We start from the raw sequence: 18,471 nt of genomic DNA on the forward strand, positions 1-18,471 counted from the left end.
TGAATCCTGGCTTAGGAAGACCACCAACAATTCTGAGTTTTCCATACCAAACTACAACATTTTCCGTCAAGATAGAACTGCCAAAGGGGGAGGAGTTAGCCTGCAAAGTTCTGTCTATACCCAAACAGTTTGAACTTCTAATTAAAAAAATTAACCTGTCCAGAATAAGTCTCTCACTGTTGCCGCCTGCTATCGACCCCCCTCTGCTCCCAGCTGTTCCCTGGACACCATTTGTGAATTGATCGCCCCCCATCTAGCTTCAGAGTTTGTTCTGTTAGGTGACCTAAACTGGGATATGCTTAACACCTCGGCAGTCCTACAATCTAAGCTAGATGCCCTCAATCTCACACAAATCATCAAGGAACCCACCAGGTACAACCCTAAATCAGTAAACATGGGCACCCTCATAGAAATTATCCTGACCAACTTGCCCTCCAAATACACCTCCGCTGTTTTCAATCAGAATCTCAGCGATCACTGCCTCATTGCCTGTATCTGCTATGGGTTCGCGGTCAAACGGCCACCCCTCATCACTGTCAAACGCTCCCTAAAACACTTCTGCGAGCAGGCCTTTCTAATCGACCATCTTAGATAAGCATTCCCCGTTCAAAAAATGCAGAACTAAGAACAGATATAGCCCTTGGTTCACTCCAGACCTAACTGCCCTTGACCAGAACAATCTGTGGCGGACTGCAATAGCATCGAATAGTCCCCCCCGATATGCAACTGTTCAGGGAAGTCTGGAACCAATACATGCAGTCAGTCAGGAAAGCAAAGGCTAGCTTTTTCGAACAGAAATTCACATCCTGTAGCTCGAACTCCAAAAAGTTTTGGGACACTGTAAAGTCCATGGAGAATAAGAGCACCTCCTCCCAGCTGCACACTGCACTGAGGCTAGGTAACACGGTCACCACTGATAAATTTCAATAAGCATTTCTCAACGGGTGGCCATGCCTTCCTCCTGGCTACTCCAACCCCCCCCCCCCCCCCCCCAACCCCTATTGCCAGCCTGTTCAACCTCTCTTTCGTATCGTCCGAGATCCCTAAAGATTTGAAAGCTACCGCGGTCATCCCCCTCTTCAAAGGGGGGTGATGCCCTAGACCCGAACTGCTACAGACCTAGATTTATCCTACCCTGCCTATATAAAGTCTTCGAAAGCAAAGTTAATAAACAGATCACTGGCCATTTCGAATCCCACCGTACTTTCTCCGCTGTGCAATCCGGTTTCCGAGCAGGTCACGGGTGCACCTCAACCATGCTCAAGGTACTAAACGATATCATAACCGCCATCGATAAAAGACAGTACTGTGCAGCCGTCTTCATCGACCTGGCCAAAGCTTTCGACTCTGTCAATCACCGTGTTCTTATCAGCAGACTCAATAACCTTGGTTTTTCTAATGACTGCTTCGCCTGATTCACCAACTACTTTGCAGACAGAGTTCAGTGTGTACAAATCGGAGGGCATGTTGTCCGGACCTCTGGCAGTCTCCATGGGGGTACCACAGGGTTCAATTCTCGGGCCGACTATTTTCTCTGTATATATCAATGATCTCATTCTTGCTGCGGGCGATTCCGTGATCCACCTCTACGCAGACGACACCATTCTGTATACTTCTGGCCCTGCCTTGGACACTGTGCTGACTAACCTACGAACGAGCTTCAATGCCATACAACACTCCTTCTGTGGCCTCCAACTGCTTTTAAACGCTAGTAAAACCAAACGCATGCTTTTCAACCGTCCGCTGCCCGCACTCGCCCGTCCGACTAGCATCACCGCCCTGGATGGTTCCGACCTAGAATATGTGAACAACTATAAGTACCTAGGTGTCTGGTTAGACTGTAAACTCTCCTTCCAGAATATTGGAGAAGTGGTTTACCCATACATTTCCATTTTGGACAGATAATTCTTTGTGTTGGTTTGTTTAGTGTTTTCCAATTTTCCCAGAAGTGGTTAGAGTCTATTGATTCTTCAATTACATTGAGCTGATGTCTGACGTGCTGTTCCTTTTCCCGTAGTGTATTTCTGTATCGTTTTCGTGATTCACCATAGTAAAGGCGTAGACTCAGGTTTTCCGGGTCTCGGTTTTTGGTTTGACAGGTTTCTCAATTTCTTTCTTAGATTTTTGCATTCTTCATCAAAACACTTGTCATTGTTGTTCATTTTCTTCGGTTTTCTATTTGAGATTTTTTAGATTTGATAAGGAAGCTGAGAGGTCAAATATACTGTGAAGATTGTCTACTGCCAGGTTTACACCTTCACTATTACAGCGGAGCGTTTTGTCCAGGAAGTTATCTAAAAGGGATTGAATGTGTTGTTGCATAATTGTTTTTTGGTAGGTTTCCACACTATATTCCTTCCATCTAAAGCATTTCTTAATATTATTCAGTTCCTTTGGCTTTGATGCTTCATGATTGAGTATTGCTCTGTTCAAGTAGGCTGTGATTTTTGCTGTGTCAGTGGGCTGACTGAACACTCTGAGAGACTGGGTTGAGGTCAGTGATAAAGTAGTCTACAGTACTACTGCCAAGAGATGAGCTATAGGTGTACCTACCATAGGAGTCCCCTCGAAGCCTACCATTGACTATGTACACACCCAGCGTGCGGCAGAGCTGTAGGAGTTGTGACCCATTTTTGTTGGTTATGTTGTCATAGTTGTGCCTAGGGGGGCATATTGGGGAGGGAATACTGTCACCTCCAGGCAGGTGTTTGTCCCACTGTGTGCTGAGGGTGTCAGGTTCTTGTCCGGTTCTGGCATTTAGGTCACCACAGACGAGTACATGTCCCTGGGCCTGGAAATGATTGATTTCCCCCTTCAGGATGGAGAAGCTGTCTTCATTAAAGTATGGGGTTTCTAGTGGGGGGGGGGTATAGGTAGCACACAGGAGGACATTTTTCTCTGTTAAGATCATTTCCTTTTGAATTTCTAGCTAAATGTAAAATGTTCCTGTTTTGATTAATTTAATGGAGTGAGTTAGGTCTGCTCTATACCAGATTAGCACATCCCCTGAGTCCCTTCCCTGTTTCACACCTGGTAATTTGGTGGATTTGACTGCCAGCTCTCTCTAACCAAGAGGGCAACCAGTGGGTCTGTCTCCTCTATACCATGTTTCTTGTAGGATGACAATGTCTGTATTTCCGATTTCTTTGATGAAGTCTAGGTTCCTGCTCTTTAGGCCAAAAGGCAGATGACCTCAGGCCTCGGATATTCCAGGATGAGATAGAGATAGAAATACACTCTCTCTCTCCCCCCATCCCTCTCTCTCAGTGTCTGGGTGATCTCTCCAACACTCTCCTGTGTATTTCTCTCTCTCTCCCCATCCCTCTCTCTCAGTGTCTGGGTGATCTCTCCAACACTCTCCTGTGTATTTCAGTGTCTGGGTGATCTCTCCCCTGTGTATCCATCCCTCTCTCTCAGTGTCTGGGTGATCTCTCAACAATTTCTCTCTCTCTCCCCATCCACTCCAACACTCTCCTGTGTATTTCTCTCTCTCTCCCCATCCCTCTCTCTCAGTGTCTGGGTGATCTCTCCAACACTCTCCTGTGTATTTCTCTCTCTCTCCCCATCCCTCTCTCTCAGTGTCTGGGTTATCTCTCCAACACTCTCCTGTGTATTTCTCTCTCACTCACTCGCTCAAGAAAATGCTATTTGCTTTATTGACATGACTTAACAATGTACATATTGCCAAAGATGACTTTGGATATTTATAATATTAAAATAAGAAGAATCAAAATTGTCACTGGAACAACCGTAAAAACAATAGCCAAGGGTCAAAATAACCAGACATTGAACAATAAGCATACAGTAGAGGACATGTGCAGGTTGATTGGTCTGTCAGACTTTGTCCCTCATCTTATGGCAGGCAGCAATGTAGGGCACTGCCAACCCACAGCTCTCTGCGTCCTCCTCCAACAGGACGGGTAGCATATTCTCACCAGAGAGGTCTTTGAATAAGGGTTTAATTGTTTTATATTTTTTACATATAGTCAGGAAATGCAGCTCCGTCTCAGGTTCTGCTGTTGTGCAGTGGTTGCACAGCCTTTCCTCTACAGGGAGCCAGGCTTTCCTGTGTCTACCCTTCTCAATGGCAAGGCTGTGCTCACTGAGCCTGTACTTTGTCAAGGTTTTTCTAAGGTTTTGATCAGTAACCATGGTCAAATAGTTAGCCACAGTGTACAGTTGATTTAGGGCCAGATAGCACTGCATTTTGCTTTGTGTTTGTCCTTGTGTTTCCCAATAAGCAATGTAGCTTTGTTTTGACTGTGGTGTAATTTGGTTTTTCCTGATTGATTGGATGTTCTGGTCCTGAGGGCTTCAGTGTGTTAGTAGAACAGGTTTGTGAACTCAACCACAGGACCCGCTGGATGAGGGGACTGAGGCTTCAGTGTGTTAGTAGAACAGGTTTGTGAACTCAGCCCCAGGACCAGCTGGATGAGGGGACTGAGGCTTCAGTGAGTTAGTAGAAGAGGTTTGTGGACTCAGCCCCAGGACCCGCTGGATGAGGGGACTGATGCTTCAGTGTGTTAGTAGAAGAGGTTTGTGAACTCAGCCCCAGGACCCGCTGGATGAGGGGACTGAGGCTTCAGTGTGTTAGTAGAACAGGTTTGTGAACTCAGCCCCAGGACCCGCTGGATGAGGGGACTGAGGCTTCAGTGTGTTAGTAGAGAGGTTTGTGAACTCAGGGACTGGATGAGGGGAGGCTTCAGTGTGTTAGTAGAACAGGTTTGTGAACTCAACCCAGGACCCGCTGGATGAGGGGACTGAGGCTTCAGTGTGTTAGTAGAACAGGTTTGTGAACTCAGCCCCAGGACCAGCTGGATGATGGGGACTGAGGCTTCAGTGTGTTAGTAGAACAGGTTTGTGAACTCAGCCCCAGGACCCGCTGGATGAGGGGACTGAGGCTTCAGTGTGTTAGTAGAACAGGTTTGTGAACTCAGCCCCAGGACCCGCTGGATGAGGGGACTGAGGCTTCAGTGTGTTAGTAGAACAGGTTTGTGAACTCAGCCCCAGGACCCGCTGGATGAGGGGACTGAGGCTTCAGTGTGTTAGTAGAACAGGTTTGTGAACTCAGCCCCAGGACCCGCTGGATGAGGGGACTGAGGCTTCAGTGTGTTAGTAGAACAGGTTTGTGAACTCAGCCCCAGGACCCGCTGGATGAGGGGACTGAGGCTTCAGTGTGTTAGTAGAACAGGTTTGTGAACTCAGCCCTAGGACCCGCTGGATGAGGGGACTGAGGCTTCAGTGTGTTAGTAGAACAGGTTTGTGAACTCAGCCCCAGGACCCGCTGGATGAGGGGACTGAGGCTTCAGTGTGTTAGTAGAACAGGTTTGTGAACTCAGCCCCAGGACCCGCTGGATGAGGGGACTGAGGCTTCAGTGTGTTAGTAGAACAGGTTTGTGAACTCAGCCCCAGGACCAGCTGGATGAGGGGACTCTTTTCTTTGCTCAGCTCTTGGCATTTCAGGGCTTGGTAATGATATGACAGGGGGTCACTGTATTTTAGATGTTTCCAAAACTACATTTTTAAAGTTTTTATTATTAGTGGATATTGACTGAAATTCTGCCCTGCATGCATTGTTTGTAGTTTTCCTCTGGACATGTAGGAGAATCTTACAGAACTCTGCATGCAGGGTTTCAATGGGGTGTTGGTCCCATTTGGTAAAATCTTGTTTTGCAAGTTGACCCTACACCTCGCTGCCATAAAGTGCAATTGGTTCAATGACACATTCAATTAGTTTAAATTCAAATTTAAATACCTATTAAAATGTGAATTTGTTTTTTAATGGCATGCCCTGCATGCTTTCTCTCTCAGCTCATTCACTGCATCATCAAGGTGTCCAGTTGAGCTTATTTTGAAAGTGTGTGCAGTACTCTATATTTTATACCAATTGAGAACTTTGGTCTCTGTGTCTGGATGATCTCTAGCAGGGTGTCTCTCCAACACTCTCCTGTGTATTCCTCCTCTCTCTCTGTCTGTCTCTCTCTGTCTCTCTGTCTCTGTCTGGATGATCTCTAGCAGGGTGTCTCTCCAACACTCTCCTGTGTATTCCTCCTCTCTCTCTGTCTGTCTCTCTCTGTCTCTCTGTCTCTGTCTGGATGATCTCTAGCAGGGTGTCTCTCCAACACTCTCCTGTGTATTCCTCCTCTCTCTCTGTCTGTCTCTCTCTGTCTCTCTGTCTCTGTCTGGATGATCTCTAGCAGGGTGTCTCTCCAACACTCTCCTGTGTATTCCTCCTCTCTCTCTCTCTCTGTCTCTCTCTGTCTCTGTCTGGATGATCTCTAGCAGGGTGTCTCTCCAACACTCTCCTGTGTATTCCTCCTCTCTCACTCTCTCTCTGTCTCTCTCTGTCTCTCTGTCTCTGTCTGGATGATATCTAGCAGGGTGTCTCTCCAACACTCTCCTGTGTATTCCTCCTCTCTCACTCTCTCTCTGTCTCTCTCTGTCTCTCTGTCTCTGTCTGGATGATCTCTAGCAGGGTGTCTCTCCAACACTCTCCTGTGTATTCCTCCTCTCTCTCTCTCTCTCTCTCTCTCTCTGTCTCTCTCTGTCTCTCTGTCTCTGTCTGGATCTCTAGCAGGGTGTCTCTCCAACACTCTCCTGTGTATTCCTCCTCTCTCTCTGTCTGTCTCTCTCTGTGTCTCTGTCTCTGTCCGGATGATATCTAGCAGGGTGTCTCTCCAACACTCTCCTGTGTATTCCTCCTCTCTCTATCTGTCTCTCTCTCTCTCTCTCTGTCTCTCTCTCTCTCTCTGTCTGTCTCTCTCTGTCTCTCTGTCTCTGTCTGGATGATCTCTAGCAGGGTGTCTCTCCAACACTCTCCTGTGTATTCCTCCTCTCTCTCTTTCCGTCTCTCTGTCTCTTTCTGTCTCCAGCTCTGTCTGGATGATCTCTAGCAGGGTGTCTCTCCAACACTATCCTGTGTATTCCTCCTCTCTCTCTTTCTGTCTCTCTCTCTTTCTGTCTCCAGCTCTGACTGGATGATCTCTAGCAGGGTGTCTCTCCAACACTCTCCTGTGTATTCCTCCTCTCTGTCTCTGTGTCCCTGTGTCTCTGTGTCTGTCTTTTTCTCTGTCTCTGTCTGGGTGATCTCTACCGGGGTGTCTCTCCAACACTCTCCTGTGTATTCCTCCTCTCTGTCTCTGTGTCTCTGTGTCTCTGTGTCTCTGTGTCTCTGTGTCTCTGTGTCTCTGTGTCTCTGTGTCTCTCCAACACTCTCCTGTGTATTCCTCCTCTCTCTCTCTCTGTCTCTCTCTGTCTCTGTGTCTCTGTGTCTCTGTGTCTCTGTGTCTCTGTGTCTCTGTGTCTCTGTGTCTGTCTTTTTCTCTGTCTCTGTCTGGGTGATCTCTACCGGGGTGTCTCTCCAACACTCTCCTGTGTATTCCTCCTCCCCCTCTTGATGTGTTTCTCTTGCTATGAAATATGAAAACACACTCTATGAATACACACGCACAAGAATACACACACACACACACACACACACACACACACACACACACACACACACACACACACACACACACACACACACACACACACACACACACACACACACACACACACACACACACACACACACACACACACACACACACACACACACACACACACACACACACACACACACACACACACACAGTTGGCTGAGCCCTATTGGTCCAGAGCATTGCTCTTCCCAGTGGCTGTCTCCGTGGTGACAGTGATATTGATGGCCATTATGATAATAGTGATAACAACAAGCATACTAAAAATAATTCTAATTAGCTTGTCTCTCTCTTTCTGTTCGCTTCCTGCCGTAATTATCCACAGCTGAACGCATTGTCTCCCTGCTCCCTCTTTTCATCTTTTTCCTCTTCCTATCCTCCTATGCCTGCGTTCCCTCTCCTCCTCCCCCTCTCTCTCTCTCTCTCTCTCTCTCGCTCCAAAAAAAAACACCTTTCATTTGTCTCTCTGCCTCTACTCCCTCACAAGCTGCCTCACATCCCCCCCACACACTCTTTCACTCTAGTCTCTCCATACTCTCCATACTTTCACTCTAGTCTCTCCATACTCTCCATACTTTCACTCTAGTCTCTCCATACTCTCCATACTTTCACTCTAGTCTCTCCTCTAGTCTCTCCATATGATTGTGTCAGGTCTGTAACATTAATGTCCACTGGGGGTTGTGAGCAGAGAAGGACCCTCAGACCTAATAACACAAGCCCCTCATTTCTCTTCTCCCTCCCTCTCTCCCTTCCTCCCCCATTTCGTCCTCCACAACTCCCTCTCTCGCCACACCAGCTGTGGCTTCCCTATCGTTGCAAGCCAACTCCATCGCTTTCATTCTCTCTCTCTCTCTCTCTCTCTCTCTCTCTCTCTCTCTCTCTCTCTCTCTCTCTCTCTCTTTCCATTCAGTCCGCCTCCATCCAATCATCCTGTTCCTCTTCTTTCTCTCACAAGTCCAGATCTGTTCGTCCTCAATAGTGGTGTTATTCACCCAGTGAAAGCCCATTGGTCAGCGAGCCAAGGGCAGCTGATAGATAGAAGGGGCACCTGGGAGAAGTGAGACAGAGGAGCCTTTTTGACGCCAACGTCTTCACATCAGAGAGGACAGATGTGTCTTTAATTGATTTAGAGTCATCACTCATCTGATGTTTAGATATTTAGGCTAATCTAGGGTTTGGGTTATGTTTTTACATGTGTAGGTTTTACTACTTGGTGTCTAGGAAATGGTCCCTAGCTGTTGTGTTCAGCATGTGGTATGTTGATGGGTCCTGATCATAATCTCTCCCCCCTCCCCTCCCTCCCTTTCTCCAGTGCCCAGCCAGCCGCCCCAGACCGTGCGGGCCATCTCGGTGACATCCGACGAGGCAGTGATCACCTGGGCGGAGCCCCCGCGTCTGACACTGCATGGCGTGCTGAAGGGTTACCGTGTGGTCTTCTGGTCCCTCTTCCCCGACGGAGGTGGGTGCTGTGGGGGCCCGATTTACCCGCACGCACGGGCACAGGGCCACGGGCAGAGTAACTATCACTTCTACGCCTCTGACCTCTGGCCCCTCCACCCTGAGTCAACCTCAGTTTGAACTTTAACCTTTCAACCCTCAGCCCTGACCTCTGACTGCTACCTAACCTGGTTTATGTACCAGACCTTATTTGCTGGTCTTCCTTGAAAAATATATGTTTTTTTCTGGTGAAATAAAACATGTATTTTATGAATCCTTGAAATCGACCCCAACCACCAGCCTGCTGCTCTTACTACACATGTTCTAAGCAAATGCCGACAGACCCCTAAACTAGCTGATCATACTACAAACCGGAACCTCCTCAAAGCTACTCCTCATGCAGCGATACGGTATAAGGGCTGTATGCTGTGTCCAGTTATCTTGTCTGTCTCCTTGTGCATGTGTTGGTGTGCTTTTTGTGCTTTTCTGTTTTTGGAAACTCATCCTGAGGACTGATCATGTCCTTTCCCCGTTTTCCAACTCCTTCCCCCACTCATCCTCTCTTCTTCCCCTCTTCCCCTTGTCCTTCTGTCTAACTCTGCACACTCTCTTCACTCTGCTACCCTCTGTCCTTCTGTCTAACTCTGCACACTCTCTTCACTCTGCTACCCTCTGTCCCTCCGTCTCTCTCCATCCCGCTCCCTCTGTCTCTGTCAGAGTGGGGAGAGATGCAGAACATCACCACAACCCGTGAGCAGGTGGAGCTGAGAGGGCTGGAGAAGTTCACTAACTACAGTGTGCAGGTGCTGGCCTACACCCAGGCTGGGGACGGGGTCAGGAGCAATGTGCTGTACATCCAGACCCGCGAGGACCGTGAGTGCGCGCACACCCACATTCACACACACACGCCCCCCCACATACACAAACATATACAGAGGAATGCATGCACACACAAAACACACACATGTTTTGAGGGTTTGGCCTAATGCTAGATAAGGTGTGGGAACCCGGGGTTAGTGTGAGGGGGATGGATGGATGGATGGATGGATGGCAGGGGGCTGGGGTCAGTGTGAGGGGCAGGATGGATGGATGACAAGACGCTGGGCTGGGGTTAGTCTGTGGGGGGTGAGAGGGTGGATGGATGGCAGGGGGCTGGGGTTAGTTTGTGGGGTGTGAGGGGGTGGATGGATGGATGACAAGATGCTGGGCTGGGGTTAGTTTGTGGGGTGTGAGGGGGTGGATGGCTGGCAGGGGGCTTGGGTTAGTTTGTGGGGTGTGAGGGGGATGGATGGATGACGGGGCTGATGTCGGGTTTAGGAAGCTGAGGTTGGTGATTAATGCCTCTTTGTGCTGTGATGTGCTATTACTAGTACTAATGAGAACTAAGAAGCCAAAGTGTGTGTGTGTGTGTGTGTGTGTGTGTGTGTGTGTGTGTGTGTGTGTGTGTGTGTGTGTGTGTGTGTGTGTGTGTGTGTGTGTGTGTGTGTGTGTGTGTGTGTGTGTGTGTGTGTGTGTGTGTGTGTGTGTGTGTGTGTGTGTGTGTGTGTGTGTGTACATCTGCATCTACATGTGTGTGTCCAGCTCAGCACCCAGCACAAGGAGAGAGATTAATTATTTGTGGCTTAGAGATAATTAATTTTGTGCTTACACTGGTGTGCTGTGGATTACATCCTCTCCTCCCTGGGGCAAAGCAGGGTTTGGAAACAGAGGGAAGGAGGGACAGAGGAGAGGAGAGAGCTTCCTTCTATTCCTCTCTCTCTCTCTGTTCTCTATCTTTCTCTTACCCTCTGTATTCTCTCTGTGTATATGTTCTTCAGACTGGCTTTGTGTGTGTGTGTGTGTTTGTGTGTGTGTGTGTGTTGGCTAGCTGAGTGTTCCTCTACGTCTGATGTGGGTTGACAGTGTGTCCAGGGGCACCCTCTTCACATACGTCCAAGAGAATTCTCTCTCTTCTCCCTCTTTTCATTCGTCTCGCTCTCCCTAGCTCTGCCCCTAGGTCTGTCTCCAGCATATGGAGTAGTGATTGGAGTAGAATTGTGCAAACGCCTCTCTCTCTCTCTCTCTCTCTCTCTCTCTATCTCTCTGTCTCTCTCTCTCTGTCTCTCTCTCTCGCTCTCTCTCTCTTTCTCTGTCTCTCTCTCTCCTCTCCTCTGTTAGTCTTGTGAGCCTCTTAAAATTACAGGCTGAGACCAGCAAAGCTGCAAAAAGCTTGCTAACTCTAAAACTTCCCTAAGACCTTCTCTTTCCATGACAGATTGATCAGGTGAAACACATGATCACTTATTGATGTCACTTGTTAAATCCACTTCCAATCAGTATAGAAGAGGGGGAGGAGACCGGTTAAACAGACCGGTTTTAAGCCTTGAGACAACGGAGACATGGATTATGCGTGTGTGTGTGTGTGTGTGCCATTCAGAGGGTGAATGGGCAAGACAAAAGATTGAAGTACCTTTGATCGGGGTATGGTAGTAGGTGCCAGGCGCACCGGTTTAAGTGTGTCAAGAACTGAAACGCTGCTGGGTTTTTCACTCTCAACAGTTCCCCATGTGTGTCAAGAATGGTCCAGCCAACTTGAGACAACTGCGGGAAGCACACGTTCGCCCCCTTGTAGAGTCCATGCCCTGACAAATTGAGTGTTTTGCAACAAGCTGAACATTCCACGTCACACCTTGAAGGCGCAAGCGGTTACAGTATTGCTCTTTATGTTGATGTCCAGTTGACATCAGTCCCTTTGTCTCTTCTCGTGTCCTTTCCTCTCTGTAACGGTCTTTCTCTTCTCCTTCTCTCTCTGTCACTCAGACCCTGGCCCCCCGGCTGGCATCAAAGCTGTGCCGTCATCCACCAGCAGTGTGGTGGTTTCCTGGCTACCCCCGCACAAGCCCAATGGAATCATCCGCAAGTACACCATCTACTGCTCCAGCCCCGGATCGGGCCAACCAGTGAGTTGGGAGAGGGGTTGAATGGGGGTTTTGTCCATCTTGCTCACTTGGAGGGTCTCTTGACACAAATTATAATACACTCTCCTCTGAATGTGTTTGTTTGTCTCCAAGTATTTTTGTGTGTGTGTGTGTGTGTGTGTGTGTGTGTGTGTGTGTGTGTGTGTGTGTGTGTGTGTGTGTGTGTGTGTGTGTGTGTGTGTGTGTGTGTGTGTGTGTGTGTGTGTGTGTGTGTGTGTGTGTGTGTGTGTGTGTGTGTATCAGCAGGATGAGTGTGAAATAAGCTGTCCTCATACCGCAGTGCGTGTAACTTCACCCTTCTGCTTCATTTGCATATCTGCGTCTCATCACGTTGCCAGGACAACCTCATCTGTTCATCAACGAGTGCAGGAAACAAGCTGACAGCAAAGAGACACACACTCTCACTCACTCACTCTCTCTCACTCTCACTCTCTCTCACACACACACACACTTTTCCAGCTATACAGCAAGTTCTGAAATACATGCATAAAACACCTCGTCCAGCAAATTCACACAGACATGCACACACACACACACACACACACACACACACACACACACACACACACACACACACACACACACACACACACACACACACACACACACACACACACACACACACACACACACACACACACAGAACCGAACACACACAGATATTATGTGTACCTTTACGCCAAATGAATGTACTCCATCCAGACATACACATGCTCACTCTACTCCTCTCCCTCTCTCTCTCTCCTGGCCCCCACGCAGAGTGAGGGATGATTACTATGTAAATGAGTGCGACTGGAGAGAGGGACGAGGGGAGGGTGGGTCAGACGCGCTGCGCGGGGAGTACTTTTGTTCCTCTTTTCATTATCTCCCTCTATCGCTCCCCGGATTAGCGCTATCTCCACGCCGGAGGGATATTTTAATATCCGTTACACACTCTGACACTCCTCCCCTCCCACCATCCATCCATCCATCCTCCAGGAAGATAAGGAAAGAGAGGTACGAGAGAGCACAGTAGAAGGAGCGAGAAGGGAGGCAGGGGTGACAGGGGAGGGGGGGGGGGAGAAGAGGGGGAACCGAGGGAAGAGAAGAAAGCTGTGATGAACCCAGCCACCCCAGTAGATCCCTACAGGACTGTGTTCGGTCGAGAAACGGTGGAAAAACAACATGAACACGTGAATAAATGTGCCCAGAATAAACCTTTCTGCACAACAACAGTTTGATAGTGATACTGTATGAATATGGAGATTATGCTCCTCTCTCTCTGGTCTGAGTAGAGATGAGCAGCACAGTGACAGGTTGAGTAGCTGGAGGACCACAGACTCACTTGGTGGGAGGGGAAGGGGGGGGGGGGCACTTCCTGGGTGCTGGGGCACCTGGGGGGTGTTTGATGGCGTGGTGAATGGGTGTGGGTGTGTGTATGTATGGACAGTGATGAGGATGTGTCTAGACAGCAGACACACGGCTGGCTTAAACACACCGCAATTACACAGAGCCCTGGCATCCATCCCCAGGTCATATCTGCCACAGTGTGTGTGTGTGTAATGCATGTTTGTGTGTATCAGCGCGTGTGTGTGTGTGTAATGCATGTTTGTGTGTATCAGCGTGTGTGTGTGTGTGTGTAATGCATGTTTGTGTGTATCAACCGCTGTGTGTGTGTAATGCATGTTTGTGTGTATCAGCCGCTGTGTGTGTGTAATGCATGTTTGTGTGTATCAGCCGCTGTGTGTGTGTGTGTGTGTGTGTGTGTGTGTGTGTGTGTGTGTGTGTGTGTGTGTGTGTGTGTGTGTGTGTGTGTGTGTGTGTGTGTGTGTGTGTGTGTGTGTGTGTGTGTGTGTGTGTGTGTGTGTGTGTGTGTGTGTGTGTGTGTGTGTGAGAGTCCTTGTGCTCTCCTCTGCTGCTGCCTGCAGTAGATAGCCCTCATTAGACCGTCTGATTGTTAATGATATCTCTGGCTGACTGATTGTTCTGTCCTCCGCTGTCTCCCTCCCTCACTCTCATCTAACCGTCTGCACTCCCCGCGGTCTCCTCCTAACTTCCTCGACCCTCTCATCTAACCGTCTGCACTCCCCGCGGTCTCCTCCTCACTTCCTCGACCCTCTCTCCCTCTCATCTAACCGTCTGCACTCCCCGCGGTCTCCTCCTCACTTCCTCGACCCTCCCTCCCTCTCATCTAACCGTCTGCACTCCCCGCGGTCTCCTCCTCACTTCCTCGACCCTCTCTCCCTCTCATCTAACCGTCTGTACTCCCTGCGGTCTCCTCCTCACTTCCTCGACCCTCTCTCGCTCTCCTTCTTTCTCTCTTTCTTTCTCTCCCCCCGTGTGCTCCCCATGCACTCTCCCCTCACCCATGTTCTCCCATCCCTCCTCCCCATCAACTCTACACTCATACACACTCTAGCATTTTGACTACAGAAAGGTCATGTAACAGAGAGAAAGTTCCGGGAAGCGCGTTGTCTGTGCTGCTTTTCAAAGGCACCCTGAAGCTCTCTGCGTCTATCAGTCATAGTAGCTGTCTTGTCCTGATTGCGTAGCTCTGAGCATCTGCTCTTTCCCACCGCTGTCCTTATAGCGTCTGGAGCCCATCTCAGTGTAGGAGTGCTGGTCTAGGATCTGTCCATATCATCGTATTCATTGTGGTCTTAAAGGTAAAACAGATTCTAGATCAGCGCCGGAGTGGACAGTGTGATGTTTTCTCCCCCAGGCCCCCAGCGAGTACGAGGCCAACCCCGAGCTGCTGTTCTACCGGGTCACCCACCTGAACCGTGGACAGCAGTACCTCATCTGGGCCGCCGCCGTCACCACCGCCGGACGGGGGAACATCAGCGACAAGGTCACTGTGGAGCCTGCTGGGAAGGGTGAGCCCTCCACGGGGGGAAGGGGGGATGGCGTTAAGGGGTTACAGGGTTGGTTAACCTCTGGCTTTTAAATTCCCCTCCGTCAATCTCTCCGTCAGAGATGTGTCCCTGCCCCTCTTCCCTTTCTGTTCTCTCTCTCTTCACGATTTCTCTCGTTCCTCGATTACTTTTTTCTCTCTTTCTCTCCCTCTCCCCCTTTCTCATTCTCTCCCTCTCTTCTCTATCTCACTCTCTTCGTCTCCCCCTTCTCTCCCACTTTTTCCACTCTCCTTTTTCTATAGCTCCTGTCCATCCTCTCCTGATTTGATAGAGAGCAGGTTGTTTGACAGAGGCCGGTGTTCTTAATGAGGATACGAAGACCTACAGGGCACTGGTTAGATGAGCTGGCCTGCCCTGGGGGACAGAGAGAGGGAGGGAGGGATATGACGGGGCAGACCTGGTTAAAACACAGAGCAGTAGAGGGGCAGACTGGGCTGAACAAATGAAGAGGGCAGTTGAATCAATAGCCTTTGGATTAAAGACAGGGAGAGCGAATGAGTAAGAGAGTGCACGCTCCTTTTTCTCTTGTGTGTGTGTGAGACGGTGTCTCTCTGTGCCAGCTGATAAGCAGCAGTAGTAAAAGGCTGTATGCTCCAGGCTGGCCCACTCAATACTGCGTTCAGCCACGGCACAAGAGCCCAGGGGCACGAGCATTAAGACGTCAAGAGTGCAGAGCACAGTGAGGGAGAGAGAGAGACGTGTGCGTACATGAGACATGCAAACACAAAAAGGTTCCATGTGAATGAAAACAGGCCATTGCTGGAGGATCCATCGGTCATATTCATTCATTGAGATATGCTCCGTCTTTTATATAGTCTTTCCTTTGTCACTGAAATGTGTGGGATCCTGTTCCCTCAAACTGTACAGTGTTTGCCTTGATGGATTAAATGAAAATGCATGAAATGAACAAAAAGTTCATGAAGAATTAGCATTACTGTTGAGTAAATTTGAAAAACAGACCGATTACCTCTCAAAGCAACTCTTTCTCAACTCGTGTCACTCCCTCCCTCAGCCCCAGCTAAGATCCTATCGTTCGGAGGTACAGTGACCACTCCCTGGATGAAGGAGGTGAGGCTACCCTGCAGCTCAGTGGGCGAACCCACCCCCACCATCAAATGGACCAAAGACAGGTGAGACCCTAACCCCCCCCCCACCGTGACTACCTCCCTCCATCTCTGGTACCCCACCTCCACCATCCACTGGACCAGTGTTAAATCGGTGTTTACGTCAGCGTTCCCTCGCTCTCTCTACCTCTCTCTTTCTCGCATTCTCTCTCTCTACCTCTCTCTTTCTCGCACTCTCTCTCTCTACCTCTCCCTTTCTCGCACTCTCTCTCTCTACCTCTCTCTTTCTCGCTCTCTCTCTCTCTCTCTCTCTCCCTCCCTCTCCCTCTATCTCAGTGAGGACACGGCCATCCCGGTGACTCTGGACGGTCAGAGGCTCATCATGGTCAATGGCACGCTGGTCCTGCGCTCGGTGAAGGCTGAGGATTCTGGGTACTACACATGCACGGCCACCAACACGCTGGGCTTTGACACCATCATAGTCAACCTGCTGGTGCAAGGTGAGCCTCATCGCACTGTCATCCCCTCCTTTTTATGGGTCAACCAGTTGTGATGTAGTGCGCTGACCATGTGTGTCTCCCCCCCGTAGTTCCTCCGGACCAGCCCCGTCTGACTGTCTCCACCACCTCCCCCACCTCTATCACCCTGGCCTGGATCCCCGGGGACAACGGAGGATCCTCCATCAGAGGTACTGACCAGTCTCGCTGTGCGTGAGCATTTACATAGACGTAGCTCACTCTTCCCTCCTGCGATTCGCCCAACGCCTCTGCGCTTTCTCTTTCCTTTCCATCCCCACAGCTACCATTCAGTCCCCGTGCCCCGTCCTTCTTCTCTCTCTCTCTCATTTAGTCTTTCCATTCTCCATTCTCTCTCTCTCTCTCTCTCTCTCTCTCTCTCTCTCTCTCTCTCTCTCTCTCTCTCTCTCTCTCTCTGCTTGCCCTCTGTCCATCTCTCCGTTCTGTCTCTTTGTTGCTTTGCGTACCAAGCTCTCTGTTTGACTGCTGGTCCACTGTTTTTGGTTCTTAGTTAAGGAGCTGTCTCGTTGATTATCTGACTACCGTGCTGTGTGTGTGTGTGTGTGTGTGTGTGTGTGTGTGTGTGTGTGTGTGTGTGTGTGTGTGTGTGTGTGTGTGTGTGTGTGTGTGTGTGTGTGTGTGTGTGTGTGTGTGTGTGTGTGTGTGTGTGTGTGTGTGTGTGTGTGTGTGTGTGTGTGTTCAGTGTGTGTGCAATTGTCAGTGTGCGTATTAGTTCCGCGGGCTCTATTTTAACAAACCTAATGCAATGGAAAATCTTAACTGCTGACACTAGCAGTCAGTGAAACTCTTGTAATTCTCACAGCCGTTATTATGGTTTGGATGAATAAACAAGCTGTAGGTGTGCCAAGGGCTTGGCCCCTCAGTGGCTTAATAGAGCGTGCGTTTGTCTCATGTTCTGTAGGTTATTGGTGGTCTTCATTGCCGATTTATGTCACAGTTTATTAAATAGCACGGTCTACGGTAACGAGTGATCGAGAAACGGTAGCCCACCTCAGCGCAAGCAAGCGGTGTTCGCTTGTGTACCCTGCTATCTGTTTATTGGCGTGGTGTCCACTCTGCTTTGGTTCCCAGTTAGGGGTTCCCAGTTGACCATCTTGACTATCTTGCGGTGTGTGTGTGTGTGTGTGTGTGTGTGTGTGTGTGTGTGTGTGTGTGTGTGTGTGTGTGTGTGTGTGTGTGTGTGTGTGTGTGTGTGTGTGTGTGTGTGTGTGTGTGTGTGTGTGTGTGTGTGTGTGTGTGTGTGTGTGTGCAATTTGCGGTGTGCATATTTGTTCAGTGAGCTCTGGTAAATTACCAATCCTAGCACTTAGGTTTGAAAATAGAATGCCGGATTGAACAGGTCGAAGTTGCAAACCAGCGTGCGTTTTGACAATTGCATTGGCTTGACAGCAGCCCACCTTTTCAACAGGCAGTCTTTGATTCACTCCGCCTGTGTGTGTATTACTGTATCTCTCCCTGTAGGTTTGTCTGTTCCGCCGGATGTCCGTCTGTCTATGTCCTGTGTCTGGTGTGTCTCTCTGGCCATAAGGTGGCCTGTGGGACTGACAGTAGCTACCATGGTCATCGGAGTCTACAACTAATCCTGCCACCCACTGTTTGTCTGGGAAAGTAGTAATACCTCTAAAAAGCACACTAAACAGTCAGTAAGCTTTCTACACAGGTCAATCCATCTGGCATGCCACCCTTTATTGTGCCATCTGAGAGAGAGATAAATATATAAACAGACTATGAATCCAAGGCAGCTGATTATGACTGCAGATGCCATATTGTGTTCTCATTTGCATATATGCCCGGTCAGGGCCCTCCCAAACCCAGCTGTGGGCTTCTGGGAAAGTAATGGCGGCATAGAATGTACAAAATGTAATGAATGCAGCCTTCTCCATCTGGATCTTTGGTAGTGGAAGATATGTATGACTCGCCATCCCCCTCTGGTGTTATCCAGCGGTACTGACACAATGAAATCTGAACCTGGCTGAATGAACCAGCTGAGTAGTGCAAAAATATTTGGGTATCTGGCACGTTTTAAGTGTTCAAGAGTTTACATGTAATGTGGTTCTCTATTTTATCTGAAGGTTGAAAAAAAAAACATCTGAAAATAAGAA

General features: G+C 49.1%; 1 protein-coding gene across 4 annotated transcripts in view; it reads left to right on the plus strand.

Moving 5' to 3' along the window:
• The window catches only part of LOC123993048 (Down syndrome cell adhesion molecule-like protein 1 homolog), a 167,837-nt gene that overhangs the window by 139,786 nt on the left and 9,580 nt on the right, over window positions 1–18,471 (plus strand). For all 4 annotated transcript variants that reach the window (XM_046294799.1, XM_046294801.1, XM_046294800.1 and 1 more), the window contains exons 19-25: window positions 8,794–8,940; window positions 9,636–9,791; window positions 11,718–11,857; window positions 14,577–14,730; window positions 15,782–15,899; window positions 16,170–16,333; window positions 16,423–16,521. In XM_046294799.1, the coding sequence (XP_046150755.1) occupies window positions 8,794–8,940; window positions 9,636–9,791; window positions 11,718–11,857; window positions 14,577–14,730; window positions 15,782–15,899; window positions 16,170–16,333; window positions 16,423–16,521 (978 nt within the window). The remainder of the gene's footprint in view (window positions 1–8,793; window positions 8,941–9,635; window positions 9,792–11,717; window positions 11,858–14,576; window positions 14,731–15,781; window positions 15,900–16,169; window positions 16,334–16,422; window positions 16,522–18,471) is intronic.

This window comes from Oncorhynchus gorbuscha, linkage group LG13, assembly GCF_021184085.1.
Source record: "Oncorhynchus gorbuscha isolate QuinsamMale2020 ecotype Even-year linkage group LG13, OgorEven_v1.0, whole genome shotgun sequence".
Taxonomy (NCBI): domain Eukaryota; kingdom Metazoa; phylum Chordata; class Actinopteri; order Salmoniformes; family Salmonidae; genus Oncorhynchus; species Oncorhynchus gorbuscha.